At 46.0% G+C, this 18,951-nt stretch overlaps 1 protein-coding gene across 11 annotated transcripts in view; it reads left to right on the top strand.

Moving 5' to 3' along the window:
• RBFOX1 (RNA binding fox-1 homolog 1) overlaps positions 1-18,951 on the top strand; it is a 2,175,109-nt gene that overhangs the window by 326,144 nt on the left and 1,830,014 nt on the right. For all 11 annotated transcript variants that reach the window (XM_027117455.1, XM_027117451.1, XM_027117457.1 and 8 more), the window contains exon 3: positions 16,185-16,244. In XM_027117455.1, coding sequence (XP_026973256.1) covers positions 16,185-16,244 — 60 coding nt within the window. The remainder of the gene's footprint in view (positions 1-16,184; positions 16,245-18,951) is intronic.

The raw sequence follows: 18,951 nt of genomic DNA, 5'->3' as shown, positions 1-18,951 counted from the left end.
TGGGTCCGTGGAAAAATTGTCTTCCATGAGACCGGTCCCTGGTGCCAAAATGGTTGGGGACCGCTGGTATAGACCTAACCAGTAAATAATCAACTAACCTCGACTGACCTAATTGGGCTGATCACCTCTCTGTCAAAATAGGAAGAAGTGCTAACTCCGTCTCTACTTGGAATGCGATGTAACCTCTTCTTGAGCTGGAATTACCACCCAGAGAATCTGGTGCCAAGATACCCAATTTCCCCTCATTTTTAATAATAGCATCAAAAACTGGCATTATATGAAGTTTGTAGTAAATGGATCACCAGTGTTTGCACTTTGAAGTGAGGTCGTCTGCTCATCTGGGCTGGGGCTACTGGGGTTGGAAGCTTTGCAGCCATTTCTTCTCTTGACGGAGTCCTGTCAAGATGGACTTCATGTTCCTTCTTCCTCTTTTCCTTTGTTCCCTCCCTGCTTATCTTTCTGTTGAGTCCAAAGTCCATATCAATCAAGAAAATAGTTTAAAAAATCGAAGCAAATAGCCTCCACCCACCCACCCAAGAGAGGAACTAAAAAATTTTTTTCCATTTGTCAGTACTGCAAGTTGGTTAACTGGGTACTGATAATTTTCCAGATGAATCCAGAAAGATGTGCATCCTGGCCCCTTTCTCCCAAAGATCCAGATGACATTTTTGCATTAACAGGAACTAGGAGAAGGGCCAACATCAATTTTAGGTTGGTTCTGGAGATACTGCAAACATGTTGACTCATTTGTCTCTTTGGTCCTTTTGCTTCTCCATTATGGGGAGTTTCCATCAAAGCCCATTTCTTAAAGGCGCACCTTCTGGGTTGATATGTCAGGAGCTGCCCTGTTGATAAAGAAAGTGAGGTGCAAATGCAGGTATCCTGGGGAATAAGGAGCTGCAGTGTCTGAGTGCCAGAGAACTAAATAAATACAGGGAAGGGATATTTCAGAGCTGTTATTGATTGGATGCCGAGGAGTTATTAAGTTCTAAGAATGGCTTATTACACCACTTGGGCCAAGATTAAAGAGGAGTTAAGCCATGGATATCCATCGGGAACCATATCTACAGTTCAGAGCCCTCTGCTGAAGCCCCTTCCCTCCTGACCTGTGTCTCCTCCCCCCATCCCCCGCTTTCCCCGTCCCCTCACCTCCAGGTTGTCTGATATAAGACACTGTCAGGACCTTTTCCAAGTTGGTCTATCTCTCTCAATTGAACACCCCTAGAAGCCCCATGTGGGATGTCTTTATCGAATCACACATTTCTCCAACTTAACGAAAACCATTTTCCAAGAGGAAAGAGCAGTGTAATTATTTCATGGGGATCTGAAAACAGGCAGACTTGGGATGTCAGGAGCATCCTATTAGGCTGATTGGCTCTGTAACAGCTTCCACTCTTGGTAGCTAAATCAGGGGTTTCCTTCACATTGGGGGTGTTAGGGAGGCACGGACCTGTCTTGGGGGTAGGCTCAACCCAGCATTGTGAGGTCAAAACAGTGTGGGGCTTCAACAGCTAAAATTGAGTGGGAACAGTGGTGCCTTATCTGTATAATTAGCATTCATGTGCTCTTTTTCCATCCTTATTCCCAGTGAATTATCTGATGTCAGTCCTTTGCAACATAGAACATTCCCCATAAATAATTTTAATGACTTCTATTACTACAGGTTTGCAAACCTGTAGTAATAGAAGTCATTAAAACTTCTAATGGGGCCAGGTGTGGTCTGGGGCCAGGTGTGGGGGCCAGGTGTGGTCTGGAATTCATCGTTTTTCAGATTTTAGAAAGGCTCTGAGGTGCCTATGCTACACATTACATCACACCTCCAGTGGTGCCTGGGGCAGCACTTCATAACCAAACACATGAATATTTCTGCAAATAAGCCAATATTCACACTAAGAGGGATAAATAAATATCATTAGGCTGATGAATGGCTATTCTTTAGGTCATAAACAGTCCAGTTGAATATTGGAGATTTCTTTTGGTTCAATCTAATATAAAGCGTCTCATGTTAAGTCAGGGGAGATTTCCCACCAGATGAATCTAAGTCAGTTTTAAGAAGAAAAGCTTCTGTTTGCAAAGAGGTTTTGGGTTTTGGAAATTTCTCATGAATGACCTGGGTTTTTACTTACTTGCCCTCATTTGTCAGAAGGAACACTGGCCTCTGTTCTTCTGGGTAACCAAATTTTACTTGTTGGAGGGGTGTGTGTGTGTGTGTGTGTGTGTGTGTGTGTGTGTGTGTGTGTGTAAGTGTAAGTATAAATGTAAGTGTAAGAGAGGGAGGGTGGGAGAGAGAGAGAGAGATCTGTTTCCCTCATCCTTCCTGCATCTCAAGAAGGACCTTGGATCCCAAACCCTGCTAGGAAAACCCTATCCATGGTCTGACATTTAGAAGTTTATTGACTGGAATGAAAGAATTGTCAATTTCAAAACATGAAAAGCCATTGGGAGATCAGGTGCTTTCTGCAAACATTCCTGCACAGTGACTCATGGAATGGAAAAAAAAAAAAAAAGTTGCCTTGTTTTATTAATTTAGTTCTGACAGCTATTAGTTCTGAGGCCTTCAAGGTTCTCAGCAGATATTAAAGAATCCTCAGGAACCCCTCTGTGAAATACCAATAATGAACTATGTAGGAAGCAGGAAGCGGAGGTTAAATGAAGATTAAAACACCCCCTGGGGACCAGGTTGTTTCCGCCCACTCAACCCCAGAGGTCCTGGTGCACAGAGGCTGCACATCCCTAATTCTGCAGCGAGGTCAAAATGGAACCCAGCATCTTCTCCCCAACTTGCACTTCCACAGGGGTCTCTCAGCTCAGGGAGCAGCACAGATGGCTGCCCAGGTGCTTATACAGAAACCCTGGAATCATCCTTTCCTCTCCTCCCTCACTCCCACACCCCTTAAATTCTCCTGTCCTAGGAAATCCACCCCCAAACACATTCCCCTCCACCTCCCTCTTCTGTCCACTTTCCCAGCATCTTGGATTCTTGGATTCTCCTGCAGCCTCCTCCTGCTTCCTTCCTGTCCATTCCTGCACCCCCTTACATCCAGAGCAGTCTTTTCAAACACACCTGACCTTGCCCAAACACCTGCTGCTATCTGAGAATGGTTGAAGTTCTTAGCATGGCCTTCCAGACCCCAAATTTCCTGTCCTGCCCACTCCAGTGATACTAGTTTGGCTTATAAAGTGCCAGCCTCGGGTCTTTGCTGAGGCTGACCCCTCTGCCAGGATCGCGTCCACCAACTCCTGTCATTCTTCGGATCTTTATGCACCGGGGAGATCTCATAGCATCCTGGACTTTTCCTTTCATGGCTTTTCTCACACCTCTCACTACCCAATTACTTCTGTAATTCCCCACTTAACATCTCCCACAACAGACTCTAAGCCCAGACAGGGCAGGGACCCCACCTGTCTCCTCTGCAGCAGTCTCCCCAAGTCTACTGCAGTGATGGTGCAGGTCTAGCCACAGGTGGGTGGGTGAGGGTTGTGCCTGGAGGGGCAGCTAATGCAGTCTTGCTTTTCTGGGTTCGCGTGAGCACTGGCTGATTGGATTCCATTCTGATCTGGGAGCAGCTGCGGAGACTGATTGGTGATGGAGCTTGTGGGAAAACATCCCCAGCTGCATGGGTCTCAGCTTCGCCTGGCACCGCTTCCCTGGGATAAGTGCCGACTGAGCTTGTGGATCTTCTCAAGGACCGGGAGAAGTGGCTCCCTCCCCTCCCCGCCCGCCCTCCCCCGGGGGGAGGCACAGACTTTTCACTTCATCACCCGGGTGACTTGGATGCTGCCCATGCCAGGCTGCCAGCAAGGCGGGCATTAGACCAAGGCCAGGGCTGCTCGGCTGGGTTGCCTCCTCCAGCTGGTTCTGCTTCAACACTCATCATTCTCCCTGGGAGGTGCTGAGCCTCCAAACATCTGCTTTATGTGGGCTTTGAGCTCCCCACCATGCCATCTTTGGGGAGTGGATGTAAATGTTACCTTTTGTGGTATCTGGTGCTGCCCTGGCTTTGCTCGTGGGCAGTGCCTCCAGATCCTATTGCCTGTAGGATGGGGGACTCCTACAGTCAGGTTTAATTAAAGGCAAACTGATGGGATTCCAGCCAAGGGCAACCCAGGGGCAGGAATCTGTTCAGCAGATGACCTTACATTTATGTCATAACCTGTCTTAATGATCCCATTCTTCAATGGCGAGGCGAGCCTGGAACCATATACTCAGAGGCAGGCACATCCCTGCCACTTCCCAGTCTTACCAGGTGGGGATAGGGAGGTTGTGAGAACAGGCCAGAGCTCTCCTGGGACAGGTCAAGCAAGGGGCATTTCCTTCATCTTGACTGCTCCGAGCAGGAAGTCTTCAGGCTGTGAAAATTCAAGGAATGTCGGTGTGGGCAGGCCTGGGATGTGTTCTTAATGAGATGGAAAGGGTTGTCTCTCTTCCTGGGTGAGTGCAAGTACCCAAGCTAAGGGCCCTCAGAGGCTGTACTTGACTGGATCCAGAGGAGGACGGGGAAGGGCTGCCCTGGACTCATGTTTGCATTTTTCTGACAAAAATGAAAATAGTAGCTAAAGCATGAGGCTGCTTAAAAATGCTGCCAGTTCAGACTGAGCACTTTTCATGTGCTAGGGACCATGCTAGGTTCCACAAGGAACCTAAATATGGCTAAGACCCAGGCCATACCTTGAGGAGGTTGCACTCATTAGGGAGAATAAACCATTTACATGATTAAATACACTCAGCACATATGTAGTGATACCTTCTATGTGCCAGTGGGGACTTCACTGGGGGTAGAAAAAGCAGCATCCATGGGACACAGATGGGGTACAGTTCTTGGGGGAGACAGTTATCCACATAATTATGCAGATGATGCAGATTAGTAATCTCAAGCTTTAGGAAGTGCTATAATGTACATGATGCTGCAAGGGTGTGTCACAGGAGTTTCTCACCTGGTGTGGCACATCACGGAAAGCTTCCTGGAGGAGATGATGTTTGGACTGTGGCCTAAAGGGTATGTGGAGTTCAACAGCAGAACCAAACTAGCTTTCCAAGCAGGGATGACAGCAGGTGTAGCTGGAGCTCAGAGAGTGAGAGGGTCAAGAGTAGAGGAAGAGGGTGAAAAAGAGAGCTGGGGGCAGACCATACACAAGGCCTTGTTGCCCCAGGTAGGGCGTGTGGACTTGACCCAGGAACAGGGAGAAGCAGCCAGAGGTAGGAGCGATGTGAGCTTTAGGAAAGGAGGTGACGATGCTCTAATGTAGACAAGAAAGTATAGTTGAAAGCAAAACTGAGACACTCATTTGGGGTTTGTGCACAAGGCAACGATTACATTTAAGCAGCAGTTGTTGCGAACAGAAGGTGGCTTCTAATTGCAGTTGTTCGGCGTGGAATCCACATTCAAACTTGCAATTATTTCACTGTTAAAAGAGCTGACAGTTCCCTCTTCTGCAGGAAGGCAGTCCCAAGGGAATCCTAATCCCAGGGATTTGGCTTTCCCGTGGCCCCCTGAGTACCAGACCACACTCGCACGAAGTTGTTCCTGTTGGCTGGCGACGGAGACAGATGCACGTAGGCCACGGGGTAGAGATGGGCTGAGGAGGGGGAAGGGCCATCTTAGCAAGGACTCTGGATGCATTCAGAGCAGCTGAGTGAAAGGAGGCAATGACACAGCTTAGTAAAATCAGTGTCTCTCCTTCCACACAGCATTGACTGGAGCCAGCAGAAAGCATTGACGTTACCACTTATTGAGGTTTCAATGTGCTATTAGGGTCCCCACCGCCTTAAAAATGAGGACACCAAGACAGACAGGTTAAACAACCCTCTCTGGTCACATTTCAAAGTGAGAGCAGAGCTGGAATTTGAACCCAGCCTTATCAGGGCCTGAAGCACACTGTCTTAACCTCTATGCTGTGCAGTGTCCCAGGAGGGGCTGGGAACTTCCCAGAAGAGGCAGTCGCCAGTTAAGCCCCAAGTGCCTACTGAGTGATGCAAAGGAAAGAAGAGTGATATAGTCAGACAGACTCTATCCCTTATCAGCTTAGTGCAAATGTAGCCAAGCAAACGCTTGGGCAACTTGCTTACCCTCTCTGAGTCTTGTTTGTAAGATGAGCTTATATCAGTGATAATACTGATAGTCACATTTGTGAGCATGTGCCAGGCTCTTTTCTCAGACCTTTACACATAGTAACTCATTTAGCCTTGCATTGGCCCTCTAGGGAAGGTGCTACTATGATCTCCTTTATATCAGAGGAGGAAACCAAGGCACAGAGAGGTACTATAACATGCCCAAGGTCACACAGCTAAGGAGAGGTCCAGTTTGTCTCTCATAGGTTGTTCTAGAGGTCAAATGATATGATTTATGCAAAGTTCTTGCTGCAGGATGCCACACACACAGCAAAAGCCAATACATATGTTAGGGACATCCATGAATGTTATTTAGCTCTCCCGGGCCTCAGTTTCCTCTCTGTGAAATGGGGATGATAACAGCTATGATTTATTGGGCTTTTTTTTTTGAAAAAAATGGGAAATTCAGTAAAATAAACAAACATAAATTGACAGTACACTTCCCCCTCTTAATCGGAGCTGTATACAAACAATAGGTAATTCCCTAAGTAGTATGATTTATAGTGTTTTAAAAAGATTGTATTGGGCTTTTATGATCATCTCATTGAATAGTCTCCTGTGATGAAAGCTGTTATCCCATCCTACAGATGGGAAAGCCGAGGTTTAGGGAAATGGAGAGAGCTGTTCAAGGTCATGCATCTACTAAAAGACAGAGCAGGTTGCTTGAATGAGAGCCCACGCTCTTTCTTAACTTCTGTAATGTAGCGATTCACTGGCTGGTGCCCTCTTGCTTCTCAGGGGCTTGCTTCCAGGTTTGGCCCAGAGATCTCAGGCTGCCTCAGGCATCTCTGGTTCCCCTGAGTCTGGTCCACATCCCTCTAATCAGCCTGCCCAGTGCTCCGTGCTCCAAATGTCCCATTTCTGCAGAAATGGCCCATGATGTCATGTGGGTTACTGACAACGTCTCTCTCAGGAACCCTGAAGAAATCCTGGGCAGATTGGATAAAAAGCCCTTGTCAGACATCCTAATTTTAGTGTTCTCCCTAGTGATTCCATTCAGGAAGTATTTATTTAACGCTTCACTTGTTTTGCCATTCTCCCTGACTTCATTTTGCAAAAGCTCCTGTAGTAACCCACGTCTCCTTCACCAGTGCCCCCGCTGCTCTCGTCCTTGGGAAAACTTGCGTGCTGTGTTCAGCATCTCGAGCCAGATATATGGCTGGGTTTCATCTTGCATCACTAATGCCCTCCTTTATCTCCACGCAGCATATCCCAGCATTTTTGCCGGGACTTCTATATGTCCTGTCTCCCCTCATCTCACTAGATATTGTGGCCCATGTGCCAGTGGACACTTTTCATGCCTTAAGTTTCCTCGCAAGGGCATGATGATGAATCATTGCTTCTCTCCCAGACTAATTTTTATCATTCCACCCCAGCTTCTACTTTCAAAGTCTCTGCTCACATGGCAGCATGAGCAGGTGGGCTGTCCTCTCCTGAGTGTCAGGTCCCCTCAGAGGTCAGAGGCCATCCCTGTACCACAGATGAGCAAGGAAGGGGCTGTAGTTACCCACACCTCACTCGCTCACAGGAGACTGAAATTCTCCATGCGTTGGGGTGACCACAGTTCTGTTCTTGCCCATGCTTGTTTCTTGATTCAGTGAGTCGGTAAGTCTGTTAGACATTCCTGTTACAGATCCTATTAATTTTAATGGCTTTAGAGATTAATAGAAGAGAAAGCTTCTCTTGATTGTACAGATGTATGTAGAAGTGTGCTTTTGTATATTTATTTTTATTTGAAAAGAAATATGGTCAAGGCAGCAAAAGAGAGATGTCTGGGTCTGTTGGGACTTTTTTGGTTCTTATTAAGAAATAAAAAGAGGTAAAATTTACATAACATAAAATTAATCATTTTGAAGTGAACAACTCAGTGGCATTTAGTACATTCACAATATTGTGTAACCGTCTTCTCTATCTAGTTCCAAAACATAATCATCTCCCAAAACAAAACCCTGTATCCATGAAGCAGTTATTTCCTATCCCCTTCCCCTCCCAGCCCCTCAGAACCCCTAGTCTACTTTCTGTCTGTATAGATTCACCTATTCTGGACATTTTTATATCAGTGGAATCATACAATATGTGGCCTTTGTATCTGGCTTATTTCACTCAGTATAATATTTCCAAGGTTCACCCATATTGTAGTATGAATCAGAATTTCATTTCTTTTCATGGCTGAATAATATTCCATTGCATGGATGGACCACATTTGTTTATCCATTCATTCCTTGATGGGCATTTGGGTTGTTTCCACCTCTTGGCTCTATTTGTTTGTTTGTTTTACCTTTGCAGACATTGTCTGGGGTCTGTGGCTATGCTCTGCACTTAGCTGGTTTTTTCTTTGTGAATCTCCTATGTCTCAACACACTTGCTTTTCTCTGGAAAGAGCAGTTAGAGGTTTAGGAGCTGCTGTGGTAAATGAGAACTACAGAATCTCACAACTGGGAATCTGGCATGGCTACTTGCACATGTCCTGCCACCCCATGGGGTAACTTTGACTCCTCAAAGGACAGCCCCTCCAGAACCACCAAATCCTCTACTCTGGGTTTAGACCCATAGTTCACAGCCTGGCCATATTGTCATCATCTGGGGAGATTTAAGAATTACTGAAACTCCCACTTCACCTTCAGAGAGCCTGGTTTGATTTGTGTGGGATCAAGTCCTGGCACAGGACTGTCTGTCTGTTGAAAACGTTGGATAGTGGCATCCAAAATGTATGTCCAGGTTCTAACCCTCAGAGGGAGCCAGGACAGAAAGCTCTGAGGAGGTGCTGTGACATTGCCCCGTTGGTTGCTTACCTGTAACAGACAAGCCCTGGCTACTTTAGTATAAGACATTTTTCAGAAGCGACTGGACAGCCCCAAATATTTGCCAATGATCTCTCTGATAAGGGACTTGTATCTAGAATATATAAACACAGTAACCCAATTTAAAAATGGGCAAAGGATCTGAATAGACAGTTCTCCAAGGAAGATACACAAATGGCCAACAAGCATATGAAAAGGTGTTCAACATTGTCAGTCATTAAGCGAATGCAAATCAAAACCACAAAGAGACCCCACTTCACACCCACTAGGTTGGCTATAATCAAAAACAAAGGTAATAACAAGTGTTGATGAGAATGTGGAGAAATTGGAACCCTCATACACTGCTGATGAGATTGTAAAATGGTGCAGCCGCCTTTGGAAAACAATGTTCCTCAAATGATTAAACCATATGACCATTATGCTTTGCCATATGAGTTACGATATGACTCAGCAATTGTACTCCTAGGTGTATACCCAAGAGAGTTGAAACATAGGTCCACATAAAAGCATGTACACAAATGTTTATAGCAGCATTACTCATAATAGCCAAAAGGTGGAAACAACCCAAATGTCCATTAGCAGATTAGCAGATAAACAAAATGTGGTCTATCCATACAACGGAATATTTTTCAGCCACGAAAAAGGAACAAAGTTCTGATATATGCTACAACTTGAATCAACCTTGACAACACAATGCCAGTCACAAAAGGTAAGGTCAGGACCTGGGCAGGAAGAAAACTGTTGGGACACGTCCCAGCGATGGGCTTACCCATCTCCTGGGTCCTGGACCAGCCGTGGGAAGCTGCTGACCCCATTCTGTGACCTCTTCACGAGTGGTGAAGTGGTGGTTTCAGGGTGGTGGAGGGAATGGGCATGTGCCATGGAGAAGCCTTGTTCACCTGCAGGGTTTTCAAGAGGAAGAATTGTGGGGGCTCCAACCACCTGCCTGAGGTTCTGGGGTTTGTGTGGTGCCTCATCCACCATGGGGCCAGGTAAATCGAGCGGCAGTGTTCCAGGGCCAGGATGTAAGAGGCATGATGGCCTGGGGCAGGGGTTCCAGGGTGCAGACCTGAGCTTCTCTCCTACGTTGGGTGACCTTGGGCAAGTCTCAACACCCTGAGTCCAGTTTTCTCCTCCATGACACGAGTGTGGTAGTTCTCTCTTTCTAGAAATGGGTAACGTCGTTACTCCCAACTTCCAGATGAAGAAACTCAGGGCCTAGGAATTAAGTATCTTGTCCAAAGTCAAGGAGCTCACAAATGAAATCGGGACAGTTTGGATGCCAGCAGTCACACTCCAGAGCCTGTTTCCTTAATTGCTATGCTACTGTGTCTCTTGATGAAGGGTAACTACAAAACCCTGGGCATCTAACCTTTGATAAACTCTGCAATGGACTGGGTTGATGGGTCCGATAAGATGATCTAGCCCTCATTTTATTTTCAGATTTTTAAAAAGTAATTTTACAGATATAGATTCAGAAGCTCAGAGAGGTTAAATGACTTTCCCAGAGTCACACAGCAAGTCAGCCAGATTCCCTCCTGGAACCCAACTTTACCTGACCCCCTTTGCAGCCCTCCTTCCACACCCCTGCCCTGACCTGCAGAGGATAGTTTATCTGAGTCCTGTTGACCCTATCCTTCCCAAATTCACCCTCAGAACCATTGGGCCACGAGGCCAGGGTCTCCCCTGGCACTGCTCTGACTGATGTGAAACCCAGTTTTCCATAGCTGCATATTGATGCCTTGGACAACAGCCTAGCATTTCATAGGAGTTTGCAGGTTACAAAAAAGGGCAGCAGGTGTTATTTGGGCTAAATTGACCTTGAAATTGATTTCTTTATTTTATGACTTACTGAGAGGAGATTAATACTTTTTTTTTTTCCTGCAGTCTGAAACAATTTACATGGTAATAGAAGGCATAGTCAGTCAAATAAATTGCTGGAAGTGGTTGTGTTCCAAGGGAAAAAAATACGGAGCTTACTCACATTGATTTCTTTGCCCTGGGGAGAAGCAGAGATTTTAACATCTGGGAATAGGGAGCTAAATTTTATCTCTCATTTTAAAAGCAGAGGCCTGAAGGGCTTAATCTGACATTTACACGGAATTTTCTAAGTTGGGGGAAATGAGGGAGCCCGAGTTCCTTACTGAAGGTTAACCAGCGTTTTCTCAGAAGGGCTCTGGCGGTTTGATTCAGGGATGGCGGGTGAGGCCCAGATGACATTTTCAGAAGATGGGCCTTGGGAAGCTGGCTGCCTTGCTCCCACCTGTGGGGGAACTGGGGCGCTGAGAGGCTGGTGACATAACCTTGCTCCCAGGCCCAGGTGGGGTTGCTGAGGAACCATGTGAGCAGAGACCCTGCTTCCAGGTTTCTGGCTTCGCCCTATGGCTGCCCTACCAGGGATGGAGTTTGATTTCAGCTGGTGTGGCAGTGTGCATGGATGGGGTAGCATTTCTGAGTGTGTTGGGATGGATTCTGAGATTGCATCTGGGCTCGGCAAGAAAATGCAGCACTCGATTAGCACTGCCTGCCCTGGGAACAGGATGGGGAAGTGTAGCTTATGTGCCACATACTTGAATTTCCTGGTTAAAAAAACCCTTTAAAATATCCCCCCCAATGCCAATATTCCTGTCTTCAGACCACGTTGACAGGCCTGTTGTCCTCCAAAATGACCCCAGATCATTCAACACATCATGCAAGCTAAATTACTTTTCAGAAAATGTCTAGAAATGAATCCCTACCCAAAGGGCTCTGATAGTATTGCTGCATGCTATTCCCTTAAATTATTTTCTTTTCAAAATAAAATTAAAATTTTACAGTAAAAAAACCCAAAACATCCTAATTGATAATACATGCCAGAGCACACAATTCAAGAGTCAGAAGAATAAAATTAGTTTCTCTCCTATTCCATCCTGCTCAGCCAACTAGTTCCTCTCTCCACAATCAGTGTTTTTTTTTTTAAAGCCGGTTTCTTATCTATCTTCTGGAGATTTCAATACATGTGATACATATGCATATATTCTTAAAACAGGGAACAGATTGTGGCATGCTATACATACCTCTCTGCATTTTACTGTTTTTCCCTATCATTCTGTATTGAGCTACCTCATTATCTTTACTGGGGGTGTCTGGATGCACCATAACTTATTTACTTGGTCTCTGAATAATGGAAATTTATGTTGCTCCCAATATTTTATAATTATAAAAAATTGCTTCAACGAATATCCTTGGCATTGGGCATTTCCCACAAGCGCAGCCATTCTATAGCAGAGATTCCAAGACATGGGCTTGCTGGTTTAAATATTACCAGCTTTTAAAGTTTTGTCCGATGTGTAATTCCACTATGTATAAGACTACCTGTTGCTCTACACTCTTACGAGCTTGATAATTTATCCGACTTTAATCTTTGCTAAAGCAAATAATATATCATCCTAATTTGCATTTTGTTTATTATGTGTGAAGTCAAGGATCTCATAATGTCAGTGACAGACATTTGTACCACCACATCCTTTGTGAATTGGCTGTATGTCTCCTTTACTTGTTTTTTCCTTTGAGTTATAATTTTTTCATATTATCACTCATTGTCTTTCATTTTATGGTATTATTTTTCATGCATAAAACTATTTTGTTCAAAATGTTTAATTTTATGGGTTTTGGGTTGTAATGAGAAAGGTGTTCACCACTCTGAGATGATAAAAACCTACGTGATTGGATTGAGTACGTTATGTCCTTTAATTTGTCCACAAATTAAGGTGTTATCTTGATTTTTTTGCTTTGGAAAATGCAGTCTTTGTGGGGTGGTGAAAATGTGTGTTGTCTGGGATCACCTAGGGGCCATGATCTGGTCTCACAGGTTCCTCAACCCACCCTGTTTCTCTCGGCATCCAGACTTTTCAAGGAGCAGTGGTGGTCAGGATGTTTTAGGGTGTAATGAGATGGGGTAGCAGACATTTGGAGAGCTGACCCTACCTGTCTTTCACAGCCGGGATCCCTGCAGGTCTTTACTGACTCCATCCCTGGGACCCCACCGTGGCCCCGACCCCTCACCTTCTGTCCATTACTCAGGAGGCTTTATCTAGTCATGGTCTTGGCCTTCTGTTAACCTGAAAGATAAACCCTTTAAAGTTCATTTTTGTGCAGGGAATGTCACATTCTAACGCTGCCCACCACTGCTCTCCAGGCAGTTCAGTCACACCAATTCATGCCAAATCCCTGAGAGGGTGAAACTTCATGGTCCCACAGGCTCTCTGCCTTGGTCATTGTTTAAACTGGCTCAGTCCCCACTGCTGGTAATTTGTACCCAAGCTTCTGAAAGCTGTAAACCGAGTCACAAAAGGGGAATAATTCCAAGGGGAAAATACTAGACTTCCAAGGAGGGGGTGAGGCCCAGGGAAGGGGGCAGCTGCACTCGGGGCAGAGGGAAGAAAGGGGGCGACACCCAGGGAGACAACCAGTTTAGGGGCTGATCTGTGACCCATGAAGGGGAGGCAGTCAGATCTTCTCTCTCCTGAAAAATCGCACCATGATGGACCGGCTTGAGTCGGAAGCTGTGGATGTTTATAGTAAGGACTGAGAGGGACGAGCGAGGCTTTCTGGGAACGAGAACAGCGTCAGACAGCTGCTGCCTCCCTCTCTCTTTGAGAGACAACATCTCTTATCTCGTCTTTGTCTCTCCAATCTGGCGTAGAACCTATTTCTGTGCTTCTCACTGTTTTCAAGGTAAGGAGGGAAACAGGGACATGGGGGCTTGGTGTACAGCCGGCTGCTTTGCTCAGGATCATGCAGGGACTGTGCTAAGCAGGGTGGGGGCTGCCAGTGTGGGCAGGAGCGTGAACCATTACAGATGTGAGAAGGTCTGTAAGAGGTGGGCAGGGCAGAAAGAGTCTTCGGAGGATGGCAGATTGAGTCGGTACCACCTCCATCTCCTTGGGGTGAAGACTCCTCTGCTCCTGCTAATTGACCTGGGAAGGAAGTAGGGCACAGTGAGGGGGAGTCAGCTGAGTAGAATCCGGGCCTTTGGGACCCCAGGCTCAGGCATGTGGGGAGGGTAGGCCCCTGGCTGGTGGAAGAGAGTGGGAAGCGAGGATGGTTCAGAGAGAAGGAAGAGGCTCTACAGGGGCAGCTGGATAGGAGTTCCTTGGGTGATGAGGTTCCTAATAAAATCATACTTGATCATACTTGAGTATAAGTAAGTTGTCTCTTTCCAGGCCCAAGAGTTCTGGCCACTGTGAGAGGAACAGCTCACCTGGAGTTACTCTCCCCTTCTCTTACAGCCAGCTTCTTCTGGGGGCCTCTTAATTTTGGCTTAACCCCAAGTTCATCTTTCCAGAGCTAGTGGTTGCCATGAACCCACTGGCTTTGAATGAAAGTGCCTTGGACCCCTGGAGCCCAGTGACCGTTTCCATCTGTCTTGGTTCCTGTTCCTGAGAAAGAGCCTGTGACTGGTGCTGCTTGGGCAGCTGTGCATCCCTAGACCAGCGAGAAGTGGGCAGAGGGATGGGTCACCTTGCACAGCTGTGGCTGCAGGGATGGCACAGGAGACAGGGATCCCAGGGGATCTGTTACACTTGGATGTTGTCTGATGGTTGAGAGCTGCCGTTGGGCTGAACTCATCACTCAAGCACGGCTTTTAGTTGGCTCATTTATAAAATGAGGCCAAGAAGGAAGCAACCAAAACCAGCCATTCTCAGGCCAAAGGACACCTGTCAAAGGAGAATCAGTGTATCTGTCAGAAACATCACCCCTTTGGCAACATCCTCTCCCTTGTCTCCTGCTCAGGCTGCTGCTTTGGGCAGTTGCTGGATGGGGGCCTATGATTTAAGTCCATCCCTCCCTCCCTTCCTTCTTTCCTTAATTCATTAATTCATTTTTGTAACCTCGGGGGGGGGTGGCATGAGGACCAATCTCTGTGTAGAGGGAGGAGAGACACAAACACAAGTTTGATTTTCTATTGTCAGCTTTTTCTGTGACCGCTGACTATGGGAAAACTGCAAAAAGGTAAATGAGAAGTAGTGTCTGTCTTCTTGCAAGTTCAGAACTATTTACAGAAGCGGCGCTCTCAAGACTGTGTGGGTGGGTGTGAATAACTGTGTCTGGTCCGTTTCTTCTCTCTGTCTCTCTGTCTCTTTTGATCTCTGTGTCTCAGTCTATATTTTGATCTCTTTCATGCCTGAACACACGTGCACACACACACGCACACCCACAGATACACACGCTCCTCTCTCTGCCCAGGAGGTTTAAGGCATGACTTGAGGTAAAACCCCGATGACTTAAATGAAAATTTGGAGCTTCAGGCACTGCTGGCATCTTCTGGGGGGCCTGCTCCCCAGACTTGGATGGTGACTGGCTACAGCAGACTCCCATTTGGTGAGCATCACGGAGAAGTGGATAAAGCCATCAGGGGGAGAATGTGACCACAGTGATTAAACCAACACCCAACCATTAACACCTTGGTTCAAGCCCTGACTCCACGGCATCCCTGCTGAGTTACTTTGGATGAATTCTCAGCCTCTCTGTGCTTCTCCACCTGTAAAATGGGGCTGAGATCAAAACCTCCTTCTTATATCCTTGTGAGGGTTAAAGAAGAAAATGCTTGAAGATCACTAAGCACATAGCATCCCAGGTTCTCCATAAACATGAGCTGTCACCGGCGTGAAACAGTGGAAAGGAACAGAGCAACTGGGTGTGGGTCTCGCAGGACCACCTGTATCCTCAGGCTAGGATGGAGTGTCCACACTCAGAAAAATCTAGACCAGCACTGCCTAATAGAGATGTCATGAGAGCCACATACGCAATTTAAATGTTTCTAGTAGCCACATTAAAAAGTAAAAAGAAACAGATGAAATGAATTGTAACAATATATTTTAAATATTCATAATATATTTATATATTTAAATATACTAATGTGCTTTATTTTATGTATTATTAAATATTATCATTCTAACATGTAATTGATATAAAAATATTAATGAGATATTAATATTTATAGGATATTTTACATTTCTTTTTTTTTCTCATTGGTGTCTCAAAATCCAGTGTGTAATTTGTACTTCCAGCACATTTCAGTTCAGAATAACCATATGTGGCTAGTGGTTGCTGTGTGGGGCAGTTTGGGTCTAGACCCCTTCCAGGAGAGGGGGGACAGAGGGGGCGGGGCAAGTGCTCTCAGTGGCTCAGTGTGGTGAGAGACTCAGGTCATGCTAAACTGGGTTACTCCAAATCAGAATTTTGTTCCTCAACCTGGCCCCCCAACCTATTTTTGTCTTTGTTTTTGACAGGACTACACATCTGAAAATTCAGCCCTCCTCTCCAGTGCCAAGAACAGTCCACAAGACTCAGTAAGTAGAAGCACTTTGCTGAGCAGATTAGAGTTTGAAACTGCTTTTGCCTCCTTTTCAGCCTCCTTGGTCGCTGTCATCAATCACCGGGAGTGGTTTTTACCTGAAACTGATCTTGCTGGAGAAGTAACTGGGTTTGAGGGAATAAAGGTTCCCAGGCACTCGCGGAATTTCTATTAGGAAACACCTGGGGCCAGAGTCTCAGCTGCGGTACATGATGTGAAAGATGAGGACCTCCCTCTGAGGAGGGCCAGGTCCACTGGGGAGCATCTAGAGGAGCAGCGACTGGGGGAGGGGCCACAGGCTAATCTCTTTACTTCTTGATGTGAGGATGGACCCCATGGTGCTGGGAAAGTAGGAAGGAAGTTTAACGTCGTTTCATTGTCCCCGCGGTAAAGATAGGGATGCTAGCTGAGTGCTTTGGGGCCCCACATGGTGGCAGTGGACTTGGGTCTTTAGGGCATGTGACTGTGGATGGTGCCAGATGTGGATCCTGTGCACCCCCCAACTGACATCCAGGTGTACAGTGGCAGAGATGCTCCCTGCGCTTACAGTTCCAAAATCACTCCTGCCCAGCCTTTCCAGGATGTTTAACTGTGTGGTGCATTCTCCAAGTGCGGTCTGCTTGTGTACTGGTGGGGACCCTGAGATGATTTCAAGGGTCACACGGACTTTTGTTGTTGTTTTCTATTGATCATTATTATTTGGTTTTATGATGATCTTCTCTTTATACCAAGTGATACTGGCTTTCTATTTATGGTAGTGATCTGAAATATCTTTTGAAAATATTTAAGTGAAAAAAAGGTGAGTTGACTTAAAGAAAAAAAATAGTATGGGAAATAAGAGTATGGAAGGAATAACAATGCAGATTATGGCAAGACATTATGGTAGTGTTAAGTGAATGGCTGAGAATAGATTCTTTTATCAGAGATGTTCGCATGGCCCTGGGCAGTGTCCGTGTGTGTGCTCTGATTTGGAATGCTTCCCTCTTATGCCCCAATCATGCTGATACTTTGTACAAAGCTGGACTCTCCAAGGTCCCACCTTTTGGCCTTTGTCTATTTCCCCTAAAAGACTTTTGAGGTTGGGTTTTTTATAATAAACCTCTTTGCTGGATCACCTGAAAGAAGAATTTATCTGAGATGCCAAGAGGAAGAGGAAGAGGAGGAAAGAAGATGAGAAATGGCAACCACACAACCGACTTTCTTGTCCCACGTTGCAGTTGACCAGACATTTCTTCTTTGTTCTCGCTAAGTCCCCTGAACAACCCTGTAATGTAAGTGCTGTCTCTGTCTTCATTGTACAGATGAGGAAACCAAAACTCAAGTGCAGTAAATGTACCCCAGAGCACAGAGCGTGGATCCACCCTCTGACCCACTCCATCACTGGGGCACAGTCTTCTGGCTTCACCCCAAAGTCTGAAATTGTCTCCCCATCTTGTAGATGCGAAGATGGTTAATGGAGCAGGAAAGTGTGTTAGTTACCTCTTGCCACATAAAAAATTAACCCTGGGCCTCAGTCCAGGTACAAGGACAAACATTTATGATCTCACAGTACCTGTGGGTCAGGAATCTGGCTTTGATGGGTGGTTCTGGCTCATGGTTTCTCATGAGCTGGGGCTGCCATCATCTGAAGGCCTGACTGAGGCTAGAGGATCCACTTCCAAGATGGCTTAGATCATTATTGTCAGCTGGCCTCAGTTCCCCCGTGTGGACGTCTCCATAATGCTGCTTGGGTGTCCTTATCACATGGCTGGTGGATTCCCCCAGGGTGAGAAATCTGAGAGAGAGCAAGGCAGAAGCCACGATGCCTTTTGTGACCTGTCCTTGGGAGTCACATGCTGTCACTTCTGCTGTATTACTGGGGGCCACTTTGGAGGTTGGCTACCACACTTTTCATAATCTTAAAATAACCACGTCTTATGGTTCCACACAGCATTCTTGTAACCTCACACCAAGTCTATGAAAAGAAAACATAAAGATCCTAAACACATTTAGCAGATGGGAAAATGAAGCCTGAAGCAGGAAAGTGACTCACCAAAGAGTCTTGCAGTTGGGGGTGCAGTGCAGAAGCTTTTAAGGAGAAAGTAGTTGGAAAAGAGTGGAGAAAACTCTCTACCTCCTATGCTCACTGTTCATAGTAAGACCAGTGGTGGCTGAGATCTCCATTTTCCATGAGCTTAGAAGAGCACCCCCTGGATTTTCTGCTTTCTTGGGTTGGGTTAAGGATTCCTCAGCCACCAACCTCACCTCATGAAGTCTGACGGGTTCCTTTTACTGGAAGCAAAGATACTATCCTGCTGTTTCCCCCTGGAGGCTGCAGACTTTTAGAGGTTTCCTGAGATTCAAGCTGTGAAGATCAGAAGACCCTAACCCTCCCGTCCTTCCCCACATTTGACCTTCACAGTACCCTGGTCTGGGTCCTTCTGGCTGGAATCCACAGGTCAGCCTCCCAACCCAACATGTCTTAGGTAGCAGCAGTCATTTGTGTGACCTCCATTGGTGGCAGCATATGGTGAACCAACCACTCTGGGTGGCAGTTTATCTCACATGTCTCAATGTGCAAAACGTGTTCACTCTTTGATCCAAGTAATCACATTTCTAGGAATTTACACCTTGGGGATGATTATACGAGTGTGAGAAGCTGTGTTTGTATATTTGTTGAGGGATGATTGTATTAGCAAAAATAATAATAAAAAGATACACCT

The sequence above is a fragment of the Aethalodelphis obliquidens genome, unplaced genomic scaffold, assembly GCF_003676395.1.
Source record: "Aethalodelphis obliquidens isolate GAN/ISIS:26980383/991018 unplaced genomic scaffold, ASM367639v1 scaffold18, whole genome shotgun sequence".
In the NCBI taxonomy this organism is placed as follows: Eukaryota; Metazoa; Chordata; class Mammalia; order Artiodactyla; family Delphinidae; genus Aethalodelphis; species Aethalodelphis obliquidens.
The sequence above is the reverse complement of the archived record's forward strand: the minus strand, read 5'-3'. Positions and strand labels throughout refer to the sequence as shown.